General features: G+C 40.2%; 1 protein-coding gene across 3 annotated transcripts in view; it reads right to left on the bottom strand.

Annotated features, from left to right (window-relative positions):
• Positions 1 to 23965, bottom strand: part of LOC120412659 (CUGBP Elav-like family member 2) — a 447077-nt gene that overhangs the window by 208255 nt on the left and 214857 nt on the right. For all 3 annotated transcript variants that reach the window (XM_039573218.2, XM_039573219.2, XM_039573220.2), the window contains 2 exons: positions 11843 to 11925; positions 6209 to 6257 (listed from right to left, as the gene is read on the bottom strand). In XM_039573218.2, the coding sequence (XP_039429152.1) occupies positions 6209 to 6257; positions 11843 to 11925 (132 nt within the window). The remainder of the gene's footprint in view (positions 1 to 6208; positions 6258 to 11842; positions 11926 to 23965) is intronic.

Genomic DNA, 23965 nt, shown 5'->3' with positions numbered 1-23965 from the left:
AGCGACACCAGTTTTGAGGGTGGAGGAGGAGGTCGGGTTTTGTCCGGTGCAAGACGGAATATTACTTCTCTTGTCCGCCGGGAAATGACTTGACGTAAAGATTATGAAATTAAAATTTTAGATTTTTGCTTCTTGTATTGAAGGTGACTCTTACAATCTGTCCGATTTTTCCTTCTCCAAAACAAGCAACATTCATAAATCGTCCAAAATTACCCTCATTTTAGCCGAACTCCTTGATTAACCCTTAACAGCCCGAACCAGGAACCGGCAGTCAACTCAATTTGGCCATCAAGACTCAAATTTGCGGGGTCCAGAATCAAATAAAACGTCCTGGCCAATTCAAATGCCATTTCTTTCTTTTGCCAGAAATGTTTGCCCAAAAGAAAAAGGCCTCCCAAGTCCCTGCTAATCTCATTAGGAAGCATTTTGTGGATTGTTCCAAGGAGGAGAAAAAGAGGCCCACAACCTGCCACGCCGGAGAAAACATCTAAATTTATGTGAACTGACGGGTCTTATCAGCGGAAACGCCCTCCTCCTGCTGCTGCTGTTCCGGACAGTCCGGTCCAAACCACACGAAATAATCCCCAAATAAGATAAATAACTCAGACAAGGATAAGCAGATTCGGCCACCCTCCTCGGATTCCTTCTAATTGCTGCCCTCGCGGAAGCTTTTCCCGCGCCCGTTACGGATTAGCCGGTCGTAATTTGTGTTCCCCCGCGGATTAGTGTCCACACCGAAACTCAACAAATCTTCATTCCGCAATAAATTTTCGAAAAATCTCACCTTCCCGCTGGGGCTCCTCGGTCCAGGGGTGGAACCGGGGCCGGCGCGGATGTCCGCCGACCAGCCGGTTGTAGAAATCCATTCCAAATTGGGACATTTTCGGCAGCGACGGTTCTCAACAAATCACTCAAAAATTTCACAACCACTACAAGAATACACTGCAAAGCTTCCGGCTTGCGAAAGGCACTTTTTGGCTACAACGTAAAACGGGGAACCGGATTTCGACGGTCAAATCCGAACACGACACGGAACACGGGACAGAACCGGACGAACGGGGAACAGGAACGAGGTCAAAGTAGAACACACGCGACGGAGAGCTGTTTGATTTTTGATTTGTTTACACGTTTTGGCGCCAAAAAGTTAGCTGTCACATGCGGGGGATCGGAAAGAGTTCAGAATCGAGCAGTCGAGCAGTTTTGTGCACGGTTGTGGGGAGTTGGGCAAGTTAGTGAAATCAAAATGATTTCAATCTCTGAAAATAATATAAAAATTATGCATAGCTATTTTATCAAGACTAGAAAGTAAACAATTTCAAAATATTTCCAATCCAGTTCCTTTACTTTTCAATATTTTTTTTCTCAAATTTTAAAATCATTTAAGTGTTTTATGCCTGAGAAAATAGTGTTCAATTTGACAGCTGAGTAGTTTCTGGCGTTGCTTTAGATCGAAATTTTATAAACAAACAAAATATTTTAAAAATAGACAAAAATATGATCAAACTTATCATCAACTTGTTTTTTGGAAAATGATTACCAGGGCGTCCCCTGAAAAGATGACAGTTCGGTTTGAGTGCGGTGAGCTTGAGATTCTTGGATAAAAAAAAAAAAACAAATTAAATATTCAAGATAAAATAAAAAAAAATATACAAAAAACATCAAAATTTAAAAAATGATGGACCGAAAACAACTAAGGTTTTAAGATAAAAAAAAAACCGGAAACCAAACATTTAAAAATTCAAATATTCTAAAACTGTAAAATTTTAAAATTCTTGAATTCAAAATAAAATAAACTCTCTTAAGAATTACAATTCCTTCATTCTTAAAAAAAAAAAAAACAAATGCCTTAAATTTTAAAACCATCTTAAATACCACCAGCAAATCAAACATTTCTGGAGTTAGCGGCAAATTTATCGATTTTTTATTTTAAAATTACAAAATTTTCAAAAAAAATTGTTTCATTGCTTTTATCTGGAGTTTTTTTTTTAAAAAAAAGGTCCAATAAACCAAATTTCCAGTTTTTGCTTTTTGGATGTTTTCGAAACCGCCCATTAAAAACACCCAAAAAGCGAAAACTGAAAATTTGGTTTATTGGACCTTTATAAAATATTTGAATATTCGATGATCTGAACATTAAAAATTTGGAATTTCTAGTTTTTGAATTGTTGATGATTTTATTTAAATTTTTTTGATCTTTTTTAAATTCTTTTGCCACGATTTTTTATTATTTTTCATTATTATTTTGAAAATTAAAATTAAAAATGTAAAAATTTCTGAATTTCTAAATTGTTTAAAATGTTCAATGCCTTCAATGATTTTAATTTTTTTAAATGATAATGGAGTACCCCGACGTATCAGGCGGTTAATAAAAAACAGCTAGAAGTCGCACGACAAAACAAAATTTGCTAGAAAGAGATAGCCGATCTGATGCAAACAAACCCGCAGCTTCCATGCAAACATACTTTAAATTGTCTGGTAAATTTCTGAATAGAGAGCCTTGCTGGACCTTTATGAAAAAACTCCAAAACTCTTGAACTCCTCAAAACAAATTTATAACATAACAGTCGCCTTAGATTACAGAAAATTGAATATTTTTGAAGCATTCATTCAGCCATATTTTAGAAATTTTAAGAAAAATAAAAATTGACTGTTTAGAGAAAATTTTTGGCAAGGTCTTCGCAAAATCGAGAACGAATTGTACTTTTTATAGTATAGGAATTAACATCTGTCTTTTAAACACTTTTGAATATTTCGAATTTGAAATTTTTGAATTAAAGTTTTTAAAATTTTTAAGCTTTAGAATTTTTAAATATTTTTTTTAGCCTAAATATTTCAAAATTACCATTTTTTATTTTCTGGCAAAAAAATAAATTATTATGGCTTTTTACCTTGGTTTACTGCATTCTGAACAAAAACCAAATTCTGCGTTTTGAAATTCAGCGTTTCTAGCTTTTGAGGCTGCGAATTTTGGGATTTTTCGTCAATGGAGCATTTCCATTCGAGCAGTTTTTGCTTTTTTCTACAATGTATTTCTTATGGAGCGAACTGTCAAAAACTGCTCGACTTATGAAAAGATTATGAAAAGCCTCAAATTCCGAGAGAGAAAGAATACACATTATATTTAAAATTTTGACATTACGATTTTTTAATCTGACTTTCAACTTTTTTATTCAAATATAAGATTGCATTATTTAATTAATTATGCAGTGGGATTGATTTTAAATTTTTAAGTAGAAGTATGGAAACAGAAACATTAATTCGATTGAATGTCTTGCGATGAAATATTTTTAAAAAAATCGACCAAAATTGTAAGTTAAACAATACTTCTTCGGCTTACCATTTTAAAAAAATCAAAAATCAAAAAATCATATTTTTTGCTAATTTGATATTTTAACTTACTTTGATGTACAAAGCTAGAATGATAGTATGTTGGATATTTAATTTAACGAAGATTAAGCGTTTTCACTGCCTTTGTTTAGTACTGAACCATGCTTTTAACGAAAAATCAATAAATCATTCTACCTACTAGCCTTTCTCAGTATTTCACCTTCAAATGAAGCGCACAATCAACCAAACTGCTCCAGTCAAAAAAATCGAGGCCACTTGCGCAACAAATCACCTACACCTCACGCACGATCGCACGTCCTCGGTGGGCTTCAATCTCCGGAACCGTCGACGGCGTACGCCAACCAGAGCCCATCGCTCTCACTCCCAAAAGCCTTCCCAATTGCGGAAATTTGAAATATTCAATTATCGAATCCCGAGGCTTTCCATCTTTTTCCTCCAACGAATACACATTCTCCAGCAAGAAAATTCCTCCTCGAGCCGGGCGAAATGTGGAATGTGAAGCTCGTTCAACACTCTCTCTCTCGAGTCGTTCCTCCTTGTACAAATATCAGACACGAAGAACCAACCGACGACGACGCCATCAGATATGTACTGGAAAGCCAATAAGCTACGTTTCGTACGGTTCTTCCTTGTCTTGCAGCTAGGAGGTGCACGTCCTGCGAGAGTTCCGGATTCGAGAACTGTGCGAACTGTAGCCAACTCAAACTCCTCGGAGGACCTCCCAGAACGAAAGAGCTCGAACGGACTCCGACTCCAGCCGTCCGGAAGTATTAGGCGGAAATGAAGAAAACGATAACGGGGAACGGGGGCGGTAATTGAATAATTTCAATTAATTTGTGCGAGCTCCTTTCGGTAGGTGGCGCCCCATGTACGCACTGCTGGAACGTTCTTTTTTCTGAATCGTGGATCATTTGTGAATTTCTAATGAATTTCTGCGGAAATCCGCCCACCGCATTCCTTCCGCGGTGATACACGCAAAGCAATTTGCCCAAGTGCTCCGAGAAGTCATTTTCGCTATTTTTAATCGCTCGTAAAACCCTCGATTGTGTGATACTTGGAGGCTGCAAAGTAATTATATCCTAGCGCGCGCCAAAAGTGATTGTGATGATTGCCGGAAGGTGGCGCCGTTGAAAAGGCCTCTTTCCCCACCACCATCTTTGGCCCCCGTAAAAAGGTGGTGAAATTTGATTGTTGTCGCGCGATTCGTGTTCGAGGTGATAAAGGCAAAGGCATTTTCCAAAGTTTGAAAGGCAGTAATCGGTGGGCCAAAAATGTTCGGCGGGGGATGGGGGCGTTTGCCCCGAAGGGATGGGACATTTTTGCGAGAAATGACAATTTAATTTTAATTTCTACTTAACAATCCATTGATGATGGGCGGTGTGAACCGTTTTACGAATTTGTGTTTTTATGAAGGCGTTTGGCAGGCAATTTTCATTTGATCTTAGGATTAGGATTTTGGAAAGGGGTGAAGAAATCTTCTCTGAAATTAATTTTGTGAAGACGTTTGAACGTTTTGTGAACGTTTTTTGTAGGAATTCAACATTTGTTTAGAGATTAATTTAGAGTTTCTTGCAAATCAGGCTTATTTTCACGATAGTTTTGTACTGGATACTGGATTCCATATTTCTAACTTCTACTAAACAAAATAAGGCTTTCTAGAGATGATTTAACCTAGAAAACGAGTATGTTTATAGCACCATACTGTGTGGAAAACAAACAGCTGTCATTTCCAAAAAAAACACCAAGTTTATAATATATTATAAATTTATCATTAGAAGGCCTTATAAACAAAAAAGCGACTCCATTTAAACTAAAAAATGATCAAATGCTTTTTGCGATATTTTTGAAATGTAGATTTTTTGTCTACCGAACAAATTTTTTACTGGGTTCCCGGATAAAAAATTACCATTTGATTACCATATTGGATAATACAATGACACTTTGAGAAATGGTAACTATTTGTGAAATCGTTTTTTCAATTTCCCAAAATTAAAATTTAACTATATTAAACTATTTGTGAACTCTTTGATTTAAGGTTACTTTTTGCCAAATAGTACTTAAACCATTTATTTACCATACAACAAACAGTTTTTTGACGAAAATAGTACTGAGTTTTTTAAGGTTACCATTGCTAACCACCCTTATGCCAGATGGTTAAACCATTTGTGAGATAGTAAAAATTCATGCCAACCATATAAATACCATTTTTAAAATAGTAGTCAAACATTTTTGGAAATGGTAGTAACAATATAGTTTAAATTTCAATCACCATATGAAAAAAAGTTTTTATATGGTACTTTTTTATGCGGGTTAGCTGTCAAAGTCGATTTCTGAAATATTCTGAACACTTTCCAAGCTGCTCGAAAATCATGACAACCCCGTGCAAAATTTGTCGCAAGTGAAATTTATCAATCAGTCGACAAAGCTGCGAAATTGAAAGTCGACTGATTTGCCTTGTTTACGTCTGACTGCTCAAACTGCTCGAAAAAATTCAATAATCGAGCAGTTTCCCCACACTGAAAAATGTCAAAAGAACGAAATCAATGAAAATTTCAAATTTTAAGGCAGATGAAAAGGGAAATCTTCCGGCTGAAGTCTCCCGAGAAGAACATTTAATTGCCCAAGAACAAAGTAAAATATTGATTAGCATTGAAATCGAATTGAATGACCGGAGTGACAACCGCAAATAGGTTCGGTCGTCAAGTGTTTGTGTTTGTACGGACACACACAAATCAGCTCCAGACACCGGTTCCACCGGAAATGGACTTTAGAAGGGAGGGAAATTTTCCACAATTAGCCTGTAAATAGGTCACCCAAAGAGACCAAGACGTCGTCCTTTCTTGGGGGGGGAGCCACTTACCGTTTCTGTTTTCACTATCGGCAGGTTTCATCTGGATCGGATGGTGCATCTGGAAAGGGAGAACAAAGAATCCATTGTTAGCGCACTTGCTCTGTACAAGATTGTCAATAGTTGGTGGGGGTTTGGAATAATTGGCTGTATGAGTTCAGAACCCTGCTGGTTTGGCCCGGCTTCCCACAGAGTTTGATTTCCAGCTGCAAAAGCAAATATTTCTTTTAATTAAAACTTTCCCTTTGATCCACACGTGGGAGTTCGGGGTAAACGGCGATTGTGGGATTTTCGCACGAAAACAATCATTTCCCATGGTTTGCGCGATGGGATGTACTCATTCGGGTGGTCGACCACCAGGAAGTAGGCACAATCGAGCAGGATTTCCCGGTCAATCGAACCGTTTGGAGCCGGCTTGGCTGTGTACTTTGCGCCGGAGGTGGTAGGGAGCGCATTGTTGTGAGTGTGTGTAATATTATTGCGAAACCGGCACCGACAGCGATTTTCCAGATGAACAGCGCGCTACGTGTGTGTGTGGTGAGGGTGTACGTGAACCGGTTCGCTGGTTTCCGGTTCATGGAGGGCGCAAGATGGAGCCGCGGGTGTACACAAGGAGTGTCAAGACAGTTGACAGCAGTTACATGCTGCGGTGGCGGGGAACGTGACCGTTTTGCAGTATTTGGTCACGTTTCGTGATTATTGAGTTATAATCCAATCTTGTATTTTGCAGGTTTTCCGGTTTGCGGCATCCGGCGTGGCTGACGTCTTGTCAGAGCCCCGTTACAATTTGTGTCGGGGGGTTACTGCTGGTAATAAGCCCGCGTAATAACGCGGGTTGGTCACTCACACTCCAGAACCGGTTAGAGTGTGGTATCGATTGGCGCCAACGGACGCGTCCTGACGGTTCGTAACATGTTGAATATTGCATGACCGAACACCAAACGCCCACAGGGACTACGGCGCTTGACGTTCAGCTCGATATGTCGAAGGCGCGCGAACCGTCGCGGACGCGGATCGAAAACTCAATTATTTAATAATAATGTGTTTATTATGTATTATTAACAGCCAGAATGTAAAGGTTTCCTTTTGTCGACCAGCGGACGTGATGGCTCCTCTGACATCTGGACGAAGCGAGGACTCTCCGGCAACAATACCACATGAAGCGATACTTGCAGCCGGATCACCGGATTATTGGTATTTCGCCGAACCGGCCTGGTGGAAAGGGACTGACCGTACCGTCCAAAAATTGACAAGCCGACTCGACTTTCTGTCACACACGTGGAAATTTTCAATTTTCAACACGGTTCGTTTAATTGGATTCGTGGCCACGCGGCACCTTCCATTATGAAAACTGATGCCTCCGCAGCCACACAGGTTCAAGTCTCAATTGATCCTGTTGAACTGCTCCTCATCGGCGTAGAAGTAAACTGCCATAGCCGATTTAGCAAAGACATAAAATGGGTTTCTCATCTCGACTCAACATCACTAGCACATCGAGCACCATTATCATTATCGTCGTCGTCGTCTCACCACATCCACCAAGGTTCTGCAGAAATCGTATACAAACAACCACTTCATTACACCCTGAGGTACGTTTAACCATTTTCAAGCTCACTTGATGCCAGGACCATGAGAATATCATCATCATCATCGTCGTCGTCGTCTACGACAGCAACGTCGACGTTCTCCGTCATGCATCAGGTACGGGAAACCGGCTAGAACCAACCGACTAAATTGTCTCCATCCTCCACTAAAAAGGTACCACGTGCAATAATGAACCTCGTGAGGCTGTGTCGGTTTTTAAATTGCAGTCATTTATATTTACTGCGCCCATCCGGGGGCTTAATGTGTCACCTCTCGTATTAAATTTCCCAACCTGATCCTGGTTGGACGTCTGGACACGTTGTAATTTCGAGCAAAATCGATTACCTCGTCAGTATCAAAGTTGGGTCACCCTGCACTTTACTCACAGAGAAAATGTGTTTTAAATTCTAATTAATAGAGCTTAAAGAGCGTGCATGTTGGGGAAGAAATTTTCAACACAAAAGCGCCGTCGTCGACGCTCAGAGTCCTTGTGCCGATAAGGACACGAACAAGCTTGGCGTTCACCAAGTGGCAAATAGGACAGTTAATGAGCGAGCGCGGAAGCGCGCTCCACGAACACAAATGCAGTGAAAAGTAGGATTTCCGGTTCCGTCTTGTCAAGATTGTGCACCGTGGAGTACCGCGCCACTTGAGCGAGTTGTGGGGATTCGCTTTTTTTGTTCCTGAAGAGAAAGGGTGGTTTCGCTTGGCGAGGTTTTGAAGTGGTTTTGTGGTGGCGCGCATGACATTCAATTAACTGGCTTCTGCAAAAAATTTAAGAATATAAATTCTACGATTCGAGCAGTTTTACACAGTGTTTGCATCGAAATAAAATGTAGACACAGCCATCTGAGTAAGAAATGGACCAATTTGTTACTGGGTCAGCTGTCAATGTCAATAGAACACCGGTATTCCCTGTGAGAAATGTCGGACGACACATTTCTCATTGAATGTTTGCGATAAACAAACACAAAAACTGCTCGAAAAATGTTAAACATGCAACAAAACTGACTTTCAAGCAGTTTCCCACACTGAAAAATGTCGAGAGGGCGAACGTATATCGTTTTCCAATGGAAAATTCTAGCATTCAACAAAAATTTCCCGATTGAAGACTTCTAACAAAAAAAAAATAACTCTACTGAACTCTACTGCCAGTTTGACTCCAACAAATTCTGGATCCTCTACAAGAGTCCAATATTGATTAGTTCTGCTCATCATTATTGTATGCCCAAATGAGTCGGCTACTTTTTTCTCCTCCTCCGCCAAACAACCTCCCACCGTTTCCTGATCAATTACAAGCGGACGAGCCACACCGGTTCACCGTAATTAATGTCAAGTCACACAAACCGATTGTGTTCCGGTCAAGCAGCTCCCCGGCCGGTGGCATGCAACGGCACAATTTGTTACACATCACACCGCCGACCGGGGTCCTCGAAGTTCCTCGAGGCGGGTCTCCCTTTCTCCAGCGGAAGGAAGCACTCAATAATTCATGCTTATCGATTTTTGTTTCATCACTCAACGGTGTGCTGGTGCAGGTTCGCCGCAAGAGCCTTTCGAAAGGGGTTGTTGTTGCGGAGCCTATTTTTTACGGCACCTTCGAAGAAAGCTCAAGAGGGACCACCGCCGCGGTACACAAAAGTGTTCAAAAGGTGCACTTTTACGAGCGAAAAAAAAGTTTGCTACAACAACAACACCGAAGCGCCATCACGCGACTCTTGATTCGGTTCTCAAAGTCCTTACTCGCGACGACGGTGGAACCTTCCCGATTTGGCGGGGCATGAAGAAACATATTTCATGTCATTATTAAACAGCAAATATTGAAAAGTTTTTTCCCGCGCCCAACCTCCCCGAGCTTGCACTTTTCCCCAACTTTACAAGGACTTTTAGTCTGGCAAGACCGGGGAAAAAAGTATATCAAACATTTCCGCTCCAAGAGGGAAGGAGGATTGTTTACTCTTGTTTTTCCGCTTTCCCTCTGTGTTTTTTTCTACCTTTGCTTTTGATATTTTCCCTGGCTCAATGCTTACGATGACGAAGCTGACGTCGTCCTCGCGACATGGGTATTGATCCTCTTTGGCAAATACCACCCCCACCTTCTCCAAACCCCGGTTCCGGTAAGCAAAGACCCAACTTTCGCTTCCAGTGGTGTAGCAGTAAAAAGCTCCAGATCAATCGAACCTCTCGGTCGGTGTAACGTTGTCGCGCAAACATCACAGGCAACACTTTGTTCCGATGTGTAATTCTATATTAAAAATTCTTGCTTTTCTCTTTCTGCAGTTTTCCCCCGTCAGTTTTCCCGATTCTAATGAGTTTGGTGCTATCGGTGGCTTGAAAAGAGGCGGATTTCCATCCGATCTGTGATCTGTGGAAAAAGCTGGGAAAAGGGGTAAAAAGTGATGATTGAAGATTTTTTCTCTCATCAAAGGGATATGCTGCAGAGATGCTTGAAATCAGTAAATCCTCTGAAATCCAATAGTGTTGAAAGCCTTGGATGAGTGGAACTGTTCAGTACTTCTGTAGTTGGAATGGAAGATCAGATTTGCGTAGTAGAATTTACAAATCTTCCATAAGAGATACTTTGAAGCAAAAAGCTAAATCTGCTCGAATGGAAATGATCAATGAAATTAGAGTAAAAAGGCATTTTCAAAAGGACCACTAACATTCGAACAGCATCACAAAACGTTAAAAACGTTCTATCATACCATTCGAGTAGTTTTTATTTTTCTTCAGTCTATTTCTTGTTAAAGAACTGTAATGGAGCACTTCCATTCGAGCAGATTTTGCTTTTTTGTCTACAATGTAATCCTTATAGCTGTATACGCACTTCGGAAGGAACCGGTCAAGAAAAATTTCAAATGGGCATCAGCGGCAGCGAAAGCAAGCCAGATAGAGTGAAGAAAAGCCCCATGAAATCGCTCCCTCTCCTTTGTTCTGCTGTTCGTAAAGCTGTTTCTTGACCCCTGTCCTTCCGGTCTGCGTACTAGCCTTATGGGAGAATGGAGCACCCACAGTCGAGCAGTTTTTGACAGTTCGCTCCATAAGAAATACATTGTAGAAAAAAGGAGAAAAACTGCTCGAATGAAAATGCTCCATTGTCATTTATACCACTCGAATCTGATACTCCATTTCTACCACTCAAATGGAGCACTACCATTCGAGCAGTTTTTGCTTTTTTCTACAATGTATTCCTTATGGAAAAACTATTATTTCTACTTCTCGAATCCGATGCTCCATTCGGTACTTTGGAAAGTGTTCAGAATAGCCATTCAAGCAATTGTATCTATGTATTTTTCACAGAGCAAATTCCAAAATTTACTAGAATGCCATAATATTAATATTAAATTGAAAAACTATGCAAAGATCTTTCAGGGTTTACACTTGTATACTTATAACATCAAAGGGCTTTTGTTAATTTGATTTGGTTAACCGCGGTGGATTTTCTTGAAATAATTCGAACTGTCAAAAATCCACCAAAGCATCTACCGGTGGATACTTTTCTACCACAGATTTTTGTGCGATCAATGTGGTAGATGCTTCGGTGGATTTTTGACAGTTCGAATTATTTCAAGAAAATCCACCGCGGTTAACCAAATCAAATTAACAAAAGCCCTCAAATCTCAGAATGGAGCACCCGTCGAGTCGAGCAGTTTTTGACAGTTCGCTCCATAAAATATACATTGAAGAAAACAGCAAAAACTGCTCGAATGGAAATGCTCCATTTCTTACCGGGTCAGCTGTCAAAAATCAAATTCTGAGCTATTCTGAACACTTTCCAAACTCCTCAAAAAGCATTTTAACCCTATGAGAAATTTGACAGATCCAAATTTTGAAATCTGTCGACAAAACGAAAACGTTGTCAGTCGACTGATATGTCGGCCTAACATTTTCTGTAGAATATAGCGTTTTTTCGCATATTTTTATTATAATTTCCATAATGATTTATGATTTTTGAATTTTGAAAACCTGAAAAATGCAATTCGCCGGACAACTCACCCACAACGCATATGGAAAACAAAAATCACGAGAAAAGGAAAATAAAGAAAACTAACAACATGAACTTACCCCCACGAGCGTTTTGATGTTGTGCAGCGCATCCTGGGCTTTGAGGGCCGCTTTTCGCGTGTAAAACGTCACAAAACAGCACCCTGTGGAAAACGGAGAAAAACAGAGAAGAAAAAGCACGATAAAGCAAATGCACAACTGACGAGGGACATTTTTTGTTTGTTTTCAAAAAACTGTTTTTCGAGCTCGAGAAACAAAGAACTTGTGTACAAGGTGTTTAGCTGTGTCAATGTGTAGGTGTGTGTTGACTCAAACTCATGTAACATAATAGAAAGGACAACAGAACATTACTCAAACATTGAATAATTGAGCGCTTGATGCTCGACCGACAGTTACACGCTAAAACTGTTTTCATCCCAACCCCCGGGTAGGTGTCCCGACTGAGCTTGACAAGACTGACACATTTACAGCAGCAGCAAATCGATTCCGTGCGTCCACATTCGTCACGGTCGCGTGCTAATCTGGCCCTGTCAGGACGACGTCTTGTCACTGCAGGGCGTCCCGACGAGTTGGTCCGACGTGACCACCCCGGACAGACGATGGATTATGGTCTCTTTACACAGTGACACACTCAAAACGCACAAGCACACACAATAGAGAGAGGGAGGGACAAGACGGAGACTTCCGGAAGGTCCAGGTAAAGCGTAATAATAATGATACTCCCCAAAGCAAATCCCTGGGACTGGACAGCGTCCGGCGTCCTTTCGTCGCAGCGTGCACTCTGAGTAAACAGTCCGGAGATCACTCACCGGAACACCCGGACGGGGGGCTTTCTTTCGCTCTCGGTTCGGGCCTGCACGAGTCCGATAAAATGATTGACGAGGGCGACTTGGAGAAAACTAAGCAGGGTTTCGGAGTCTCAGCGGACCGGAAATTACAGAGATGGGATGTCTTGGCAATAAGGGGTGTCCTTAAAAGGGGTCGGCAGGACTCTTCAGTTTAGTCCGAAAGATAACGAGCCGACAATAGATTCGCCCGACATAATAAAATGTAAGTCAACTGCCAAAATCAGATCTGAACTGTTCTGAACATTTTTTTCAGCTACTCGAATATTAGCAAACCATATTAAAAATTATACAGATTGAACGTCGTCATCCCTTGAATCCTAAAATCGAACAGTTTTGATAGTACTCCCCGTAAGAAATTTAACAAAACAAAAACTCATTGGTTTTCACAAAATCGATCTAAATTCATCGACTCCCGTCCAGAAGACCAGAAAACGGAAATCATCCACTCCATCTTTGAAGCAAATTCGCTCTGTCGTTGAAAGGATTAGTCGCTTAATTAGCTCCACCAGTTCCGAACCCAATCCGGACTCGCTCTCTATCTTTGACATTTGCAGCAATATCGACTGGTTGGGCTCCGGACCGATAACGTAACAAAGCCAACCCAAACCGGGTTGTTCTTGTTGTTTGGCCGACCAACCTCATTCTCGGAGTGGACGTCTTCGCGAGCAGTCGATCCGAACAGTTGCTCCCGGGCTAGAGAGTTTTTTTTCCTATTGTTTGGCTGCAAAGCCACCAAACTATTGTTTTCGCGGAATCTATTCAAGGTCAGAGTAGAGTAAAAATGGAAACCGGAGTTCGAAAGAACACCATGAAACTGTGCTTCGAAGCCGGAACAAGGAACCCAGCCCACCTGGAAGTACTGAAGTTTATTGTGGACTCCCTGAAGCTGAGTGCAGCAGATTTGCACTCGGTGTATAAGGACGAGAACGACGGGAACTTCTATCTGAAGTTTATGGACGAGGTGATTTTCGCCAGATTCGTCAACGAGCTCGACGAACACTACCGTTTCCGGCACAACGACGGTGCGGAGTCTTTTGTGCAACTGGTTCCAGCAAGCAGGATCTTCCGGTACGTACGGATTTTCAATCTTCCTCCGGAAATTGAAGATCAAGCGATCGCCAGCGCTCTCCGCCAATACGGAACAATACGCCAACACGTGCGGGAAAGGTACCCGCTGGATTACAAGTTCAGCGTGTTCAGCGGTGTACGGGGCGTACACATGGAGGTCTCAAAGGAAATTCCTGCGAACCTCTTTGTCGGCCATTTCAGAGCTCGTATTTACTACGATGGCCTGAAAAATCGGTGCTTCCATTGTAAGGAAGAGGGGCACTTGAAATCGAGCTGTCCCAAACTGGCAACAGGCTCGTCGGGAAGCGGCGGTTCACGAACCTACAGTTCCGTGACCGCCCGTGGGACTCCCGCTCCATCGCCGGTTCTGCTGGTTCCGGAGTTTCGTCCAGAGATGCAGGTTCTCAACAAGAAGCAAGCTACAGACAGCAACAACGTCAAGGAAACAGTGGAAGCGGAAGCGACGATCACCGATCCGGTGGTAGTTCCAGCGGCCATTCCGGTGGCCCCTCCACTGGCAAGTCCGGTGGCCCCTCCACCTGGATGTCCGGTGGCCCCTCCAACGGCCATTCCGACGGCCCTTCCGCCGGCCAGCCCCGCAAAGGATGACGTGCCAGCTGGGCCAAGCAAGTCTCCGGCGGAGATTATGGCTGTGCTGCAACGCATGGCCCAAGAAGCAGAGGAATCGATGGACACCAGCAACCCTAAGCTAGCGGTCAAGAGATCAGCAAATTCGTCAACGGATGGTGAAGAGAACGGCGGGGAAGACGGCTTCAAGCCGGTGATCCCGAAAGGTAAGCGATCAAAAAAGTCAAAAAAGAAGACGCCGTTGAGTACCATCGAAACACGCGCTACCGCCAAGGGCAGCGTGTGAAAGCAACATAACCTTACTTTTTTCAAACCACGTGGGATCGGGCATGGGCTTGGGTTCGGGTTTGGGTTCGGGCTGGGGTTCGGGCTGGGGTTGGGTTGGGATACGTAAGGACAGTTTTGAAGTAGCAGAGTAGTTTAGTTGTTTGAGTGAAGAAATGGTTTTTGTTAGACGTATTTGTTCCATCAACATCAACGCTATTAGTTGCACTGCCAAAAAGTCTCTTTTAAAAGATTTTATACTCAACACAGATGTCGACATAATACTACTACAGGAAGTGGCCTTCGAAAGTTTCGGGTTTTTGTACTCTCACATTGCTATCGTGAATTCGAATGTAAATGGTGTTGGTACAGCCGTTCTCGTCAGACGGGGTATCCCGTTCAGTGAAGTTTTGCTCAGCCCGTGTGGACGTATCACCTCTGTGTGTGTTGATAATTTTAATATTATAAATGTATACGCAGCTTCGGGATCAAATCGGAAACAGGAGAGAGACATTCTCTTCTCTTCAGATATTGTACCTCATTTGTCAACCAATCATATCAACATCGTAGCGGGTGATTTTAACTGTATTTTGCTAGAATCAGATTCGAATAGTAATATTAAAAATTTTAGTAAGGGATTAGAATCGCTTGTTAAATCTCTTAAATTGCTCGATATTGAAAAAGAAAAAAACCATAATGTGAACTTTACTTTCGTAAGAGGAATTTCTAAATCTCGTCTGGATAGATTTTACGCTCCCAAAGATTTTTCAGACAAGGTACAAACAGTATTAACTCTGGCTGTTCCTTTTTCTGATCACCATGCTGTGCTGGTCAAATATGAAGCCCCTGCTGGCACTCCAGTGGCTATTCGAGGCAGGGGGTTTTGGAAAATTAATCCGCTTCTTATTAACAATGATGGCATTACTAGCAAAATTATTTCAATTTTCCAAGATTTACGCAAACGTCAAGCATATTCGCAAAGTTTTGACAAGTGGTGGAACCTTGTAGCCAAAACCAAAATCAAGCAAATATACAAATATGAAAGCTTCAACATCAATCAGCAAATCCATCGCGAAAAGAACTTCTATTACACGTGTCTTAAAGAAATCATCCAAGAACAAGCAAAAGGTAACAATATTTATGATCAAATGACTTTTATAAAATCAAAACTACTAGAAATTGAACATGAACGATTAAAAAATTATTCACTTAAAGTTTCACCAGCATCTATATCATCCGATGAAACAATTTCTTTATTTCAAATATCATCCAGTATTACGAAACAGTACTCTTCAAGTCAATTGCAGCTTCGAACTCCAGAAGGAATAACATCAAATTATCTCATTTTAAAGCCATTTATTAAAGATTATTTTTCAACTTTATTTTCCCAAAACCAACCCTCAGACCATCTTAATCAAAACATCACAATTTTAAATAACATCCGTTCGCCGTTGAGTCGAGAAGACTCAGAGGCGCTTATAAGACCAATAGAAAAAGAAGAACTACGTTTAGTAGTCAAACAATCAGCAAAAAAGAAAAGTCCTGGACCAGACGGTATTACATACGAATTTTATGAACACTTTTTTGAACAAATTTCAGATGATTTACTTATCCTTTTTAATAGTTATTTAATTGATAATATTTGTCCAGACAAAAGTTTTTCAGAAGGTATAATTACACTTGTTCCCAAAAAAGGCGATCAAGAAGATATATCTAACAAAAGGCCAATAAGTATGCTTAATTGTGATTATAAATTGTTCACTAAAGTTTTAGCCAATCGCTTACATCCTCTCTTGCAAAAAATCATTGGACCTGGCCAAACCGCTTGCCACCCTGAAAAATCGTGTTTGTATAATCTTCAATTACTTAGGAATATTTGTTTACGAGCAGAGCAGACTAAACGCTTCAAAGGACTTCTTCTAAGTTTAGATTTAGAGAAGGCATTTGATAATGTCAATCATAATTTTCTATGGTTGGTATTGGAAAAGTATGGATTTCACGTAAAGTTTATTAATTGTTTGAAAAATTTATATAAGAATGCATCGTCAAAAGTTTTATTTAATGGATTTCTTACCGATTCCATTCGAATTCTAAATTCTGTTCGTCAGGGATGTCCTCTTAGCATGGCACTTTTTGTAATATATGTTGAACCATTGATCAGATTGATTTATGACAGTGTTCAAGGCTGTTTCGTAGCGAATACTTTTGTAAAAGTAATCGCTTACGCAGACGACCTGAATATTTTCATCCTCAACGATCACGAGTTCGATACTGTGCTGGAGCTCATAAACTATTTTAGTATTTATTCTAAAATAAGGTTAAATGTCGGGAAATCTCAATATATGAGGTTTAACGCCTGTCGCTCCGGTCCTCACATGTTAGAAGAAAAGAGGTTTTTGCGAATCCTTGGAGTAAACTTTTATCAGAAATTTTCTGAAGCAGTAGATACAAATTATGACTTTGTTATTAGAAACGTTAAAAACACCCTCTCTTTGCACACCAGACGAAAGCTTAATATTTTTCAAAAAGTTTCAATTGTTAATACCTTTATACTATCAAAAATTTGGTATTTGGCTCAGGTTTTCCCCCCAACGAATAAGCATATAGCAGAACTGAAAAAAAGTTGTGGGTGGTTTATTTGGAATTCTATTTTTAAAGTTAATCGTGACCAGTTGTATCTTCCTATTGAGAAGGGAGGTCTTTCTCTTGTGGATCCCGAAACAAAAATGCAAGCGCTATTTATTAAAAATATAATTTTCGCGGATTTAAACAAACCGGACACAGCAGATCGTTTTATGTTAGCACAGTCTCATAGTAAAACACTCACAAGAAATGCACGAGAATGGCTGAACCTCGCGGCGGATATATTAAATTTAGTCCATTTGAATAGTTGCAAAATCATTTATGAATATTTGCTTCAAAAAAAGAAAATTGTACCTAAAGTAGAGTATGAAAACCCGGAGCTTTTGTGGGAGCACATTTGGGAAAATATTAGTAAGAACTTTATTAGTTCTCATGCCAAAGAAACGCTTTTTTTGGTGTACAACAACATAATCCCAAACAGATCCAAAATGTTCAGGCTGAAGATAAAAGGTGTAAGCGACAACCTTTGTGAAGTTTGCAAAACTGTGGATTCAACAGAACATAGAATTAAATATTGTAATCAGTCAAAGCTAGTATGGAAGTGGGTAGTAGAAGTAGTATCGAAACGTTTGAAGTTAAATTTAGAAGATCCAGAAGACATCTTAGAAATGAGTATTGTAACATCGCAAAGACACAAGGCTTGTTTATGGTTAGTGGCAGAGGCAATGCGTTTTAATTTGAGCAATTTGAAGAGTGGAACAGTAGCGAAATTTCAGGAACATATTAGACAGTTAAGATGGAATTATAAAATGTTGTTTGAGAAGATTTTTGGTAATTATTTGAACATTTGCTAGCTGAAATTTTCCTGTATCTTGTAATGCTTGAAATACGTTAATAAAAACCATTTATTAAAAAAAAAAAAAAAAAAAAAAAAAAAAAAAAAAAAAAAAAAAAAAAAAAAAACCTCGTCCCCAGCAGTCGTCCTCTGTGTTGGCCCCGTTGATAAGAGGCAAGAAAATCGTAATGGACAGAAGCCCGGTGCCCCATTTCCGTTGGCTCCAGAAATCAATAGCAGATATACACTTCTGCAAAAGCTCCTGTGTGCTTTTGTTTTCCTCCGTCGTATCGCCTAGTTACACTGGAAGCGATATACTGATTGGAAATGTATCCTTTGGCTTCGGTTCCTATTTTTTCCTCTAACCCAGACTGGTGTACAGCTCAAAGGGGGTTCGATTGGCCGGAAAGAAAAACGGCGCGCAGAAGGACTTCCACTTGTCCACTCGTATTAGTCTGACTGGGTGTGAAGCTCTCGGGTCTTGAACACAGAGCGAGAGAAAATGACAATAGTTTGCCGATAATGCCCCCGGATCGAAAGTGGATTTTTGCCCATCCCTGCTGGTTCTGGTCGACTGTATCGACCAGGGATTGGCTCTCCGGCCGGATCTAATTGACAATATATGCTGTGTGGAGAAGGTTAAGCTGCCGGTATTATCCCCTCCAGACCGCAGGGCCAAGTGAGGAAGAAAAATGAATATGATGATGTCAGTTGTGATTGGGGAAATAAATGACTTTCGAATGATAATAATTGCTGGGGTGTGGGATTGCTGACAAAAAAACCCTCCGAAAGCCCCCCTCAAACCAGACCGGAGAAGTCGACGCGTCACCGAGTGGGATAAATTGGATGGAAAATGGATTGCTAACGATATCATTAAAAGTTTCAGCTCGTTTTTGTGAAAGCATCAAGTGATGAGCTTTTGATCTGTATGTGTGTGGCTTCATCATGTGGTGAAAAGTGGAAGGGACAAACGAAGGTCTCCGACAAGATTATCTTGTGGGTTTCGGGGTTGAATCTGCTGGGACTTTTGTGTCAGGCTTATTTGAATTTTGTGGGGACCACACTCCGTGTTCCACATGAGCAACTCTTTGTTTGGCCACCATAATCCCCTGGATACCACCATTTCTCGATTGCCCGGAAACTTCATCAATAATTGATTTCCCTCTTTTCGAAGAAACTACCCGCACACCGGTGGTAGTCCATCGGGGAAAACTTTGAAATGACCAAAACTTTTCCCATACACCACACACTCACACCGGTTCGCCGCCTTAGAGTCTCATTTATAATTACTTCCTTCGAAAGTTACCAACTCTTCCACCTGCGAATCAATAATGCACCAAAAAAGCTCAATTATTTCCCCCTCACCGTAAGGAATGGTGCAGTTTCAGCTGCTTTCTTTCCGGGATGGTGATTGCCGGGACCGCGCATAGAGGTCGCTTCTTAATAATTCAAACATATTGACGTGCACTGTTCCCGCTCTCGCGTCTTGAGACAGTGGAAAACTCAAACGAAAAGACAGCAATTTTACCCCGTCAACTGCAACTCGTGATGGACAAAAGAGGGGGTTTTCAGTGCACTGTGAGTTGCACACTTCGTTAGAAATTCATGATCTGAAGTCGCTTGGCGCGTCTTGGAAGTGGTCTGGCCGTTACGATTACTTGGAATTGTCCAGAATGACAGTTAAAAGACGTATGACCTGTTTTTAGGTGTATTTTAAAATTCATGATAAAAGAATAAATTGTGAAATCCAAAGCGGTGATTTGCCAGTTTGACAGTTAATTCTTGAGGACTGCTTAATATTATATTACTATTTCTGCAGACTGTCAGTCAATGATCATTTGTTTAAATTTTTGATTTGTTGTGTTTCAACTAGAATTTTTCTATTGTGAAAAATGTTGTTCTGCCAGACATCTTTATGTTTGGGTCAGCTGTCAAAATGCATTCTGATCTATTCTGAACACTTTTTAAACTGCTCGAAATCTCCAAACCCCATAGAAAGTTTGGCAGATGAAAAAAATTACCGATGTATTTCGGCAAAAAAAAGTCGATCAAAACAGAATATGAGCAATTCTCTACCAAAACCGGAAATGGATTTTATTTGTATTTTTTGATTTGGCTCAAACTTTTTGGGGGCCTTCCCTATGACCAAAGAAGCCATTTTGCATCATTAGTTTGTCCATATAAATTTCCATACAAATTTGGCAGCTGTTCATACAAAAATGGTACGTAAATATTCGAAAATCTGTAACTTTTGAAGGAATTTTTTGATCAATTTGGTGTCTTCGGCAAAGTTGTAGGTATTGTTAAGGACTATTTAAAAAAAAATAGGTACACGGAAAAAAAAATTTCCCGATTTTTTTATTAACTTTTTTTTCACAAAAACTCAAATTCCCAAAATACGTATTTTTTGATTTTCGAGATTTTTTGATATGTTTTAGGGGACAAAAATCCGCAACTTTTGAGCTATAGAGAAACATGGTCAAAAAATCTGCCGCCGAGTTATGATTTTTTGAAAAACTGGTGATTTTTGGAAAAAATCGAAATTTCATACATAAAATTTTTTTGACCTCATTTTTTTATGCAAAATTGAATTTGCAATCGAAAATTACTTTACAGATTTTTTGATAAAGGGCCCCGTTTTCAAGATATAGCCACCGAAAGTTTGATTTCAGCGAAATATTTGCAGTTTTTCGATTTTTAAAAATAGTGACCATGAGTGACCATTTCTAAAAATATTTTTTTTGAAAAGTTCAGAAAATTTGCTATAAAATTGTCTAAGAGACACCGAAGATTGGACCTCTGGTTGTTGAGATACAGCGGCTTAAAGAAAAAGAAACACGAAAATTGAAGTTTTCTAAGTCTCACCCAAACAGCCCACGATTTTCTAATGACGATATCTCAGCAATTAATGGTTCAATTTTCAATGTTATTACATGAAACATTCGTGAAATTTTCCGATCATTTCGAAAAAAATATTTTGAAAATTTTTAAATCAAGACTAACATTTCAAATGGGCATAATATTCAATGTTTGGCCCTTTTAAAATGTTAGTCTTGATTTATTTTTTTTCAAAATATTTTTTTCGAAAAGATCGGAAAATTTCACGAATGTTTCATGTATTAGTTGCTGAGATATCGTCATTAGAAAATCGTGGGCTGTTTGGGTGAGACTTAAAAAACTTCAATTTTCGTGTTTCTTTTTCTTTAAGCCGCTGTATCTCAACAACCAGAGGTCCAATCTTCGGTGTCTCTTAGACAATTTTATAGCAAATTTTCTGAACTTTTCAAAAAAAATATTTTTAGAAATGGTCACTCATGGTCACTATTTTTAAAAATCGAAAAACTGCAAATATTTCGCTGAAATCAAACTTTCGGTGGCTATATCTTGAAAACGGGGCCCTTTATCAAAAAATCTGTAAAGTAATTTTCGATTGCAAATTCAATTTTGCATAAAAAAATGAGGTCAAAAAAATTTTATGTATGAAATTTCGATTTTTTCCAAAAATCACCAGTTTTTCAAAAAATCATAACTCGGCGGCAGATTTTTTGACCATGTTTCTCTATAGCTCAAAAGTTGCGGATTTTTGTCCCCTAAAACATATCAAAAAATCTCGAAAATCAAAAAATACGTATTTTGGGAATTTGAGTTTTTGTGAAAAAAAAGTTAATAAAAAAATCGGGAAATTTTTTTTTCCGTGTACCTATTTTTTTCTAAATAGTCCTTAACAATACCTACAACTTTGCCGAAGACACCAAATTGATCAAAAAATTCCTTCAAAAGTTACAGATTTTCGAATATTTACGTACCATTTTTGTATGAACAGCTGCCAAATTTGTATGGAAATTTATATGGACAAACTAATGATGCAAAATGGCTTCTTTGGTCATAGGGAAGGCCCCCACAAAGTTTGAGCCAAATAAAAAAATACAAAAAATAAAAATGGTCGAAATCGGCCGGTTTTGTAGAGAATTGCTCATATTCATTATCTCAGTGAGATTTGTAGGGTCGATGCGGATCTGATAGCTTCGAAGTTCATACCCGCATCGGCCTTTTAAATGGTCTGTGGCTGAAGTGTTGAACAAATTGATTAGACTTTCTGTTTGATATGGAATCAATTAAAATTAAAGTGTTCCATTTCCTCAAATAAAAATTTAATTAGACTTCAAAAGCTCTACAGCGGTTTCAAACAACAACAAAATCAGCTCATGAATTTCGCACATCCTCATCGGAAAAAATAACAAACTATATAACCTGCTGGTCAAAAGCTCCCCAAGCAAGAATCGATTTTATCACGTAATTATTGAATCTCCCCTCCAACTCGCTCCAACTCACTCCGAAACAACTAAATAGGATTTGCCAGATTTCGTTCCGGTTCCTTCTCGAAACCCGGGCCGTTTCCCCTTCGAAAGAGTGGTGCGGGTGCAAAGAAAACAAGATCGATGAAAATTTTATTTCGTTATACATGAAATATAATGAGATTAGAGATTTATTGTCTGAGCACGATGCTGGTGCTGGTGCTCCAGACGAGTTGAGTTCGGACGATGCAACAGCGATTCGAGAACTCCGGCATCGATTAGAGCCGGATAAATCCTTTTTAAGGTAGTGCTGGCAATACATAATAGATGGCTCTATCCCGCTTTTAATCAATAATTGATTGCAAACAGTTGCTCGGTGAGTTGCGAGGAAGATGTTTAAGTTTGCTTTAAAGTTTGTGTTGTTCTTGGGTGGAAGTACAAATGGAAATTTTCTGTTCTACGCTGGAAACGTGTCAATTGAACGCTGAGTGGTCGTACAACGTTTACCAATCAGCCCAGACGATATCGAATGTTACCGTGTGCGGTATAAATTTTTCAGACAGATAATAGCGTACTTGAATCGGTCGACAGTACAAATTATGTTTCGCTGTACAACCCTACCCCGTGCGACCACTAGAAGAGTGTTTATTTAGGTTATCGATATCGATTTTTTACTTTGTGCAGTCTGTAAATTTCATCCACGTACGCCCCCCCGAACTGCAACCATTCGATATCGTTCACACAGTTGAGCTGACCCTGTAATTTAGGACGGTAGAATTCGATGCGTCTCCGTTACTGGTGCGATTGACGTCCAGAGTTGGACATTTTAAAATTTTCATGAAACAAGCTCTTTTTCTTTTCAGTAATCTACCAAGTTTTGTCGTGTTCACATTTCCTGGCAAGGGGGCAGTGTTGAATTTTTCATTCGTTTCTATTTTCCCCCGTTCGACACCGTAGGTCCTGTTGGTAATTTTTCTACTCCCACCCCTTCTTTTCGGAGCCAGACCGCATGGTAAAGTGTAGATAAACAAGGTACCAGCGTTCCCTCCAAAGTGTACACCGTACACCCCGGGTAAGCCGCAGATCTACGCGATCTAATAGTGGTCAGCTCCAGTGTCTGTTTGCGGAACGAAGCGATAAGCCTGCAGCCTGGCCGGGCCACTCCGGTAGAAGGTCGCATTTTTTTCTGCACCAGTGCAAACGTTATCCTTGTCGAACCGACTGTGCGGGGTAAAAAATCGAGCACTTTTTTTTTGTTAATTATTTACACAGAACAGAATAAACAAACCGGCGAGGGTTCGGGAACCAACGCTGTGCTGGATATCTACCGGCCATCAACGTCCATTCCGTCTGTGAAAGAGGGAAAACACGCGACCAGCTCCAAACCATGGACCACAACCCAGTGGCCAGCTGGAGTGGTCCTCGCGTGGTAGATATGTGGCAATCGAGTGAACTAATTTTGCTACATTTTTCAATTAGCGTTCTCGAAATAGCAGCAACAGCAGCAGCAGTAGCGGTCGTCCTTTTAGGGCAATCCAGCAGTCATTACAGAACTCAATCGCTGGAGTGCTGATGAAGATAAGGACCTTCCGACACACAGCACGAAATTAGAGCAGTTCAGCCGTGGCGAACATCGAGTAAAATGTAATTAAAGTTAGTGGGATTTCTTCGTGCTGCTGCTTTCTCCGAATCCCCGAAACAT

The sequence above is a fragment of the Culex pipiens genome, chromosome 2, assembly GCF_016801865.2.
Source record: "Culex pipiens pallens isolate TS chromosome 2, TS_CPP_V2, whole genome shotgun sequence".
Lineage (NCBI taxonomy): Eukaryota > Metazoa > Arthropoda > Insecta > Diptera > Culicidae > Culex > Culex pipiens.
Note: the sequence above shows the minus strand (reverse complement) of the source record. Positions and strands in the feature narration are given on the sequence as shown.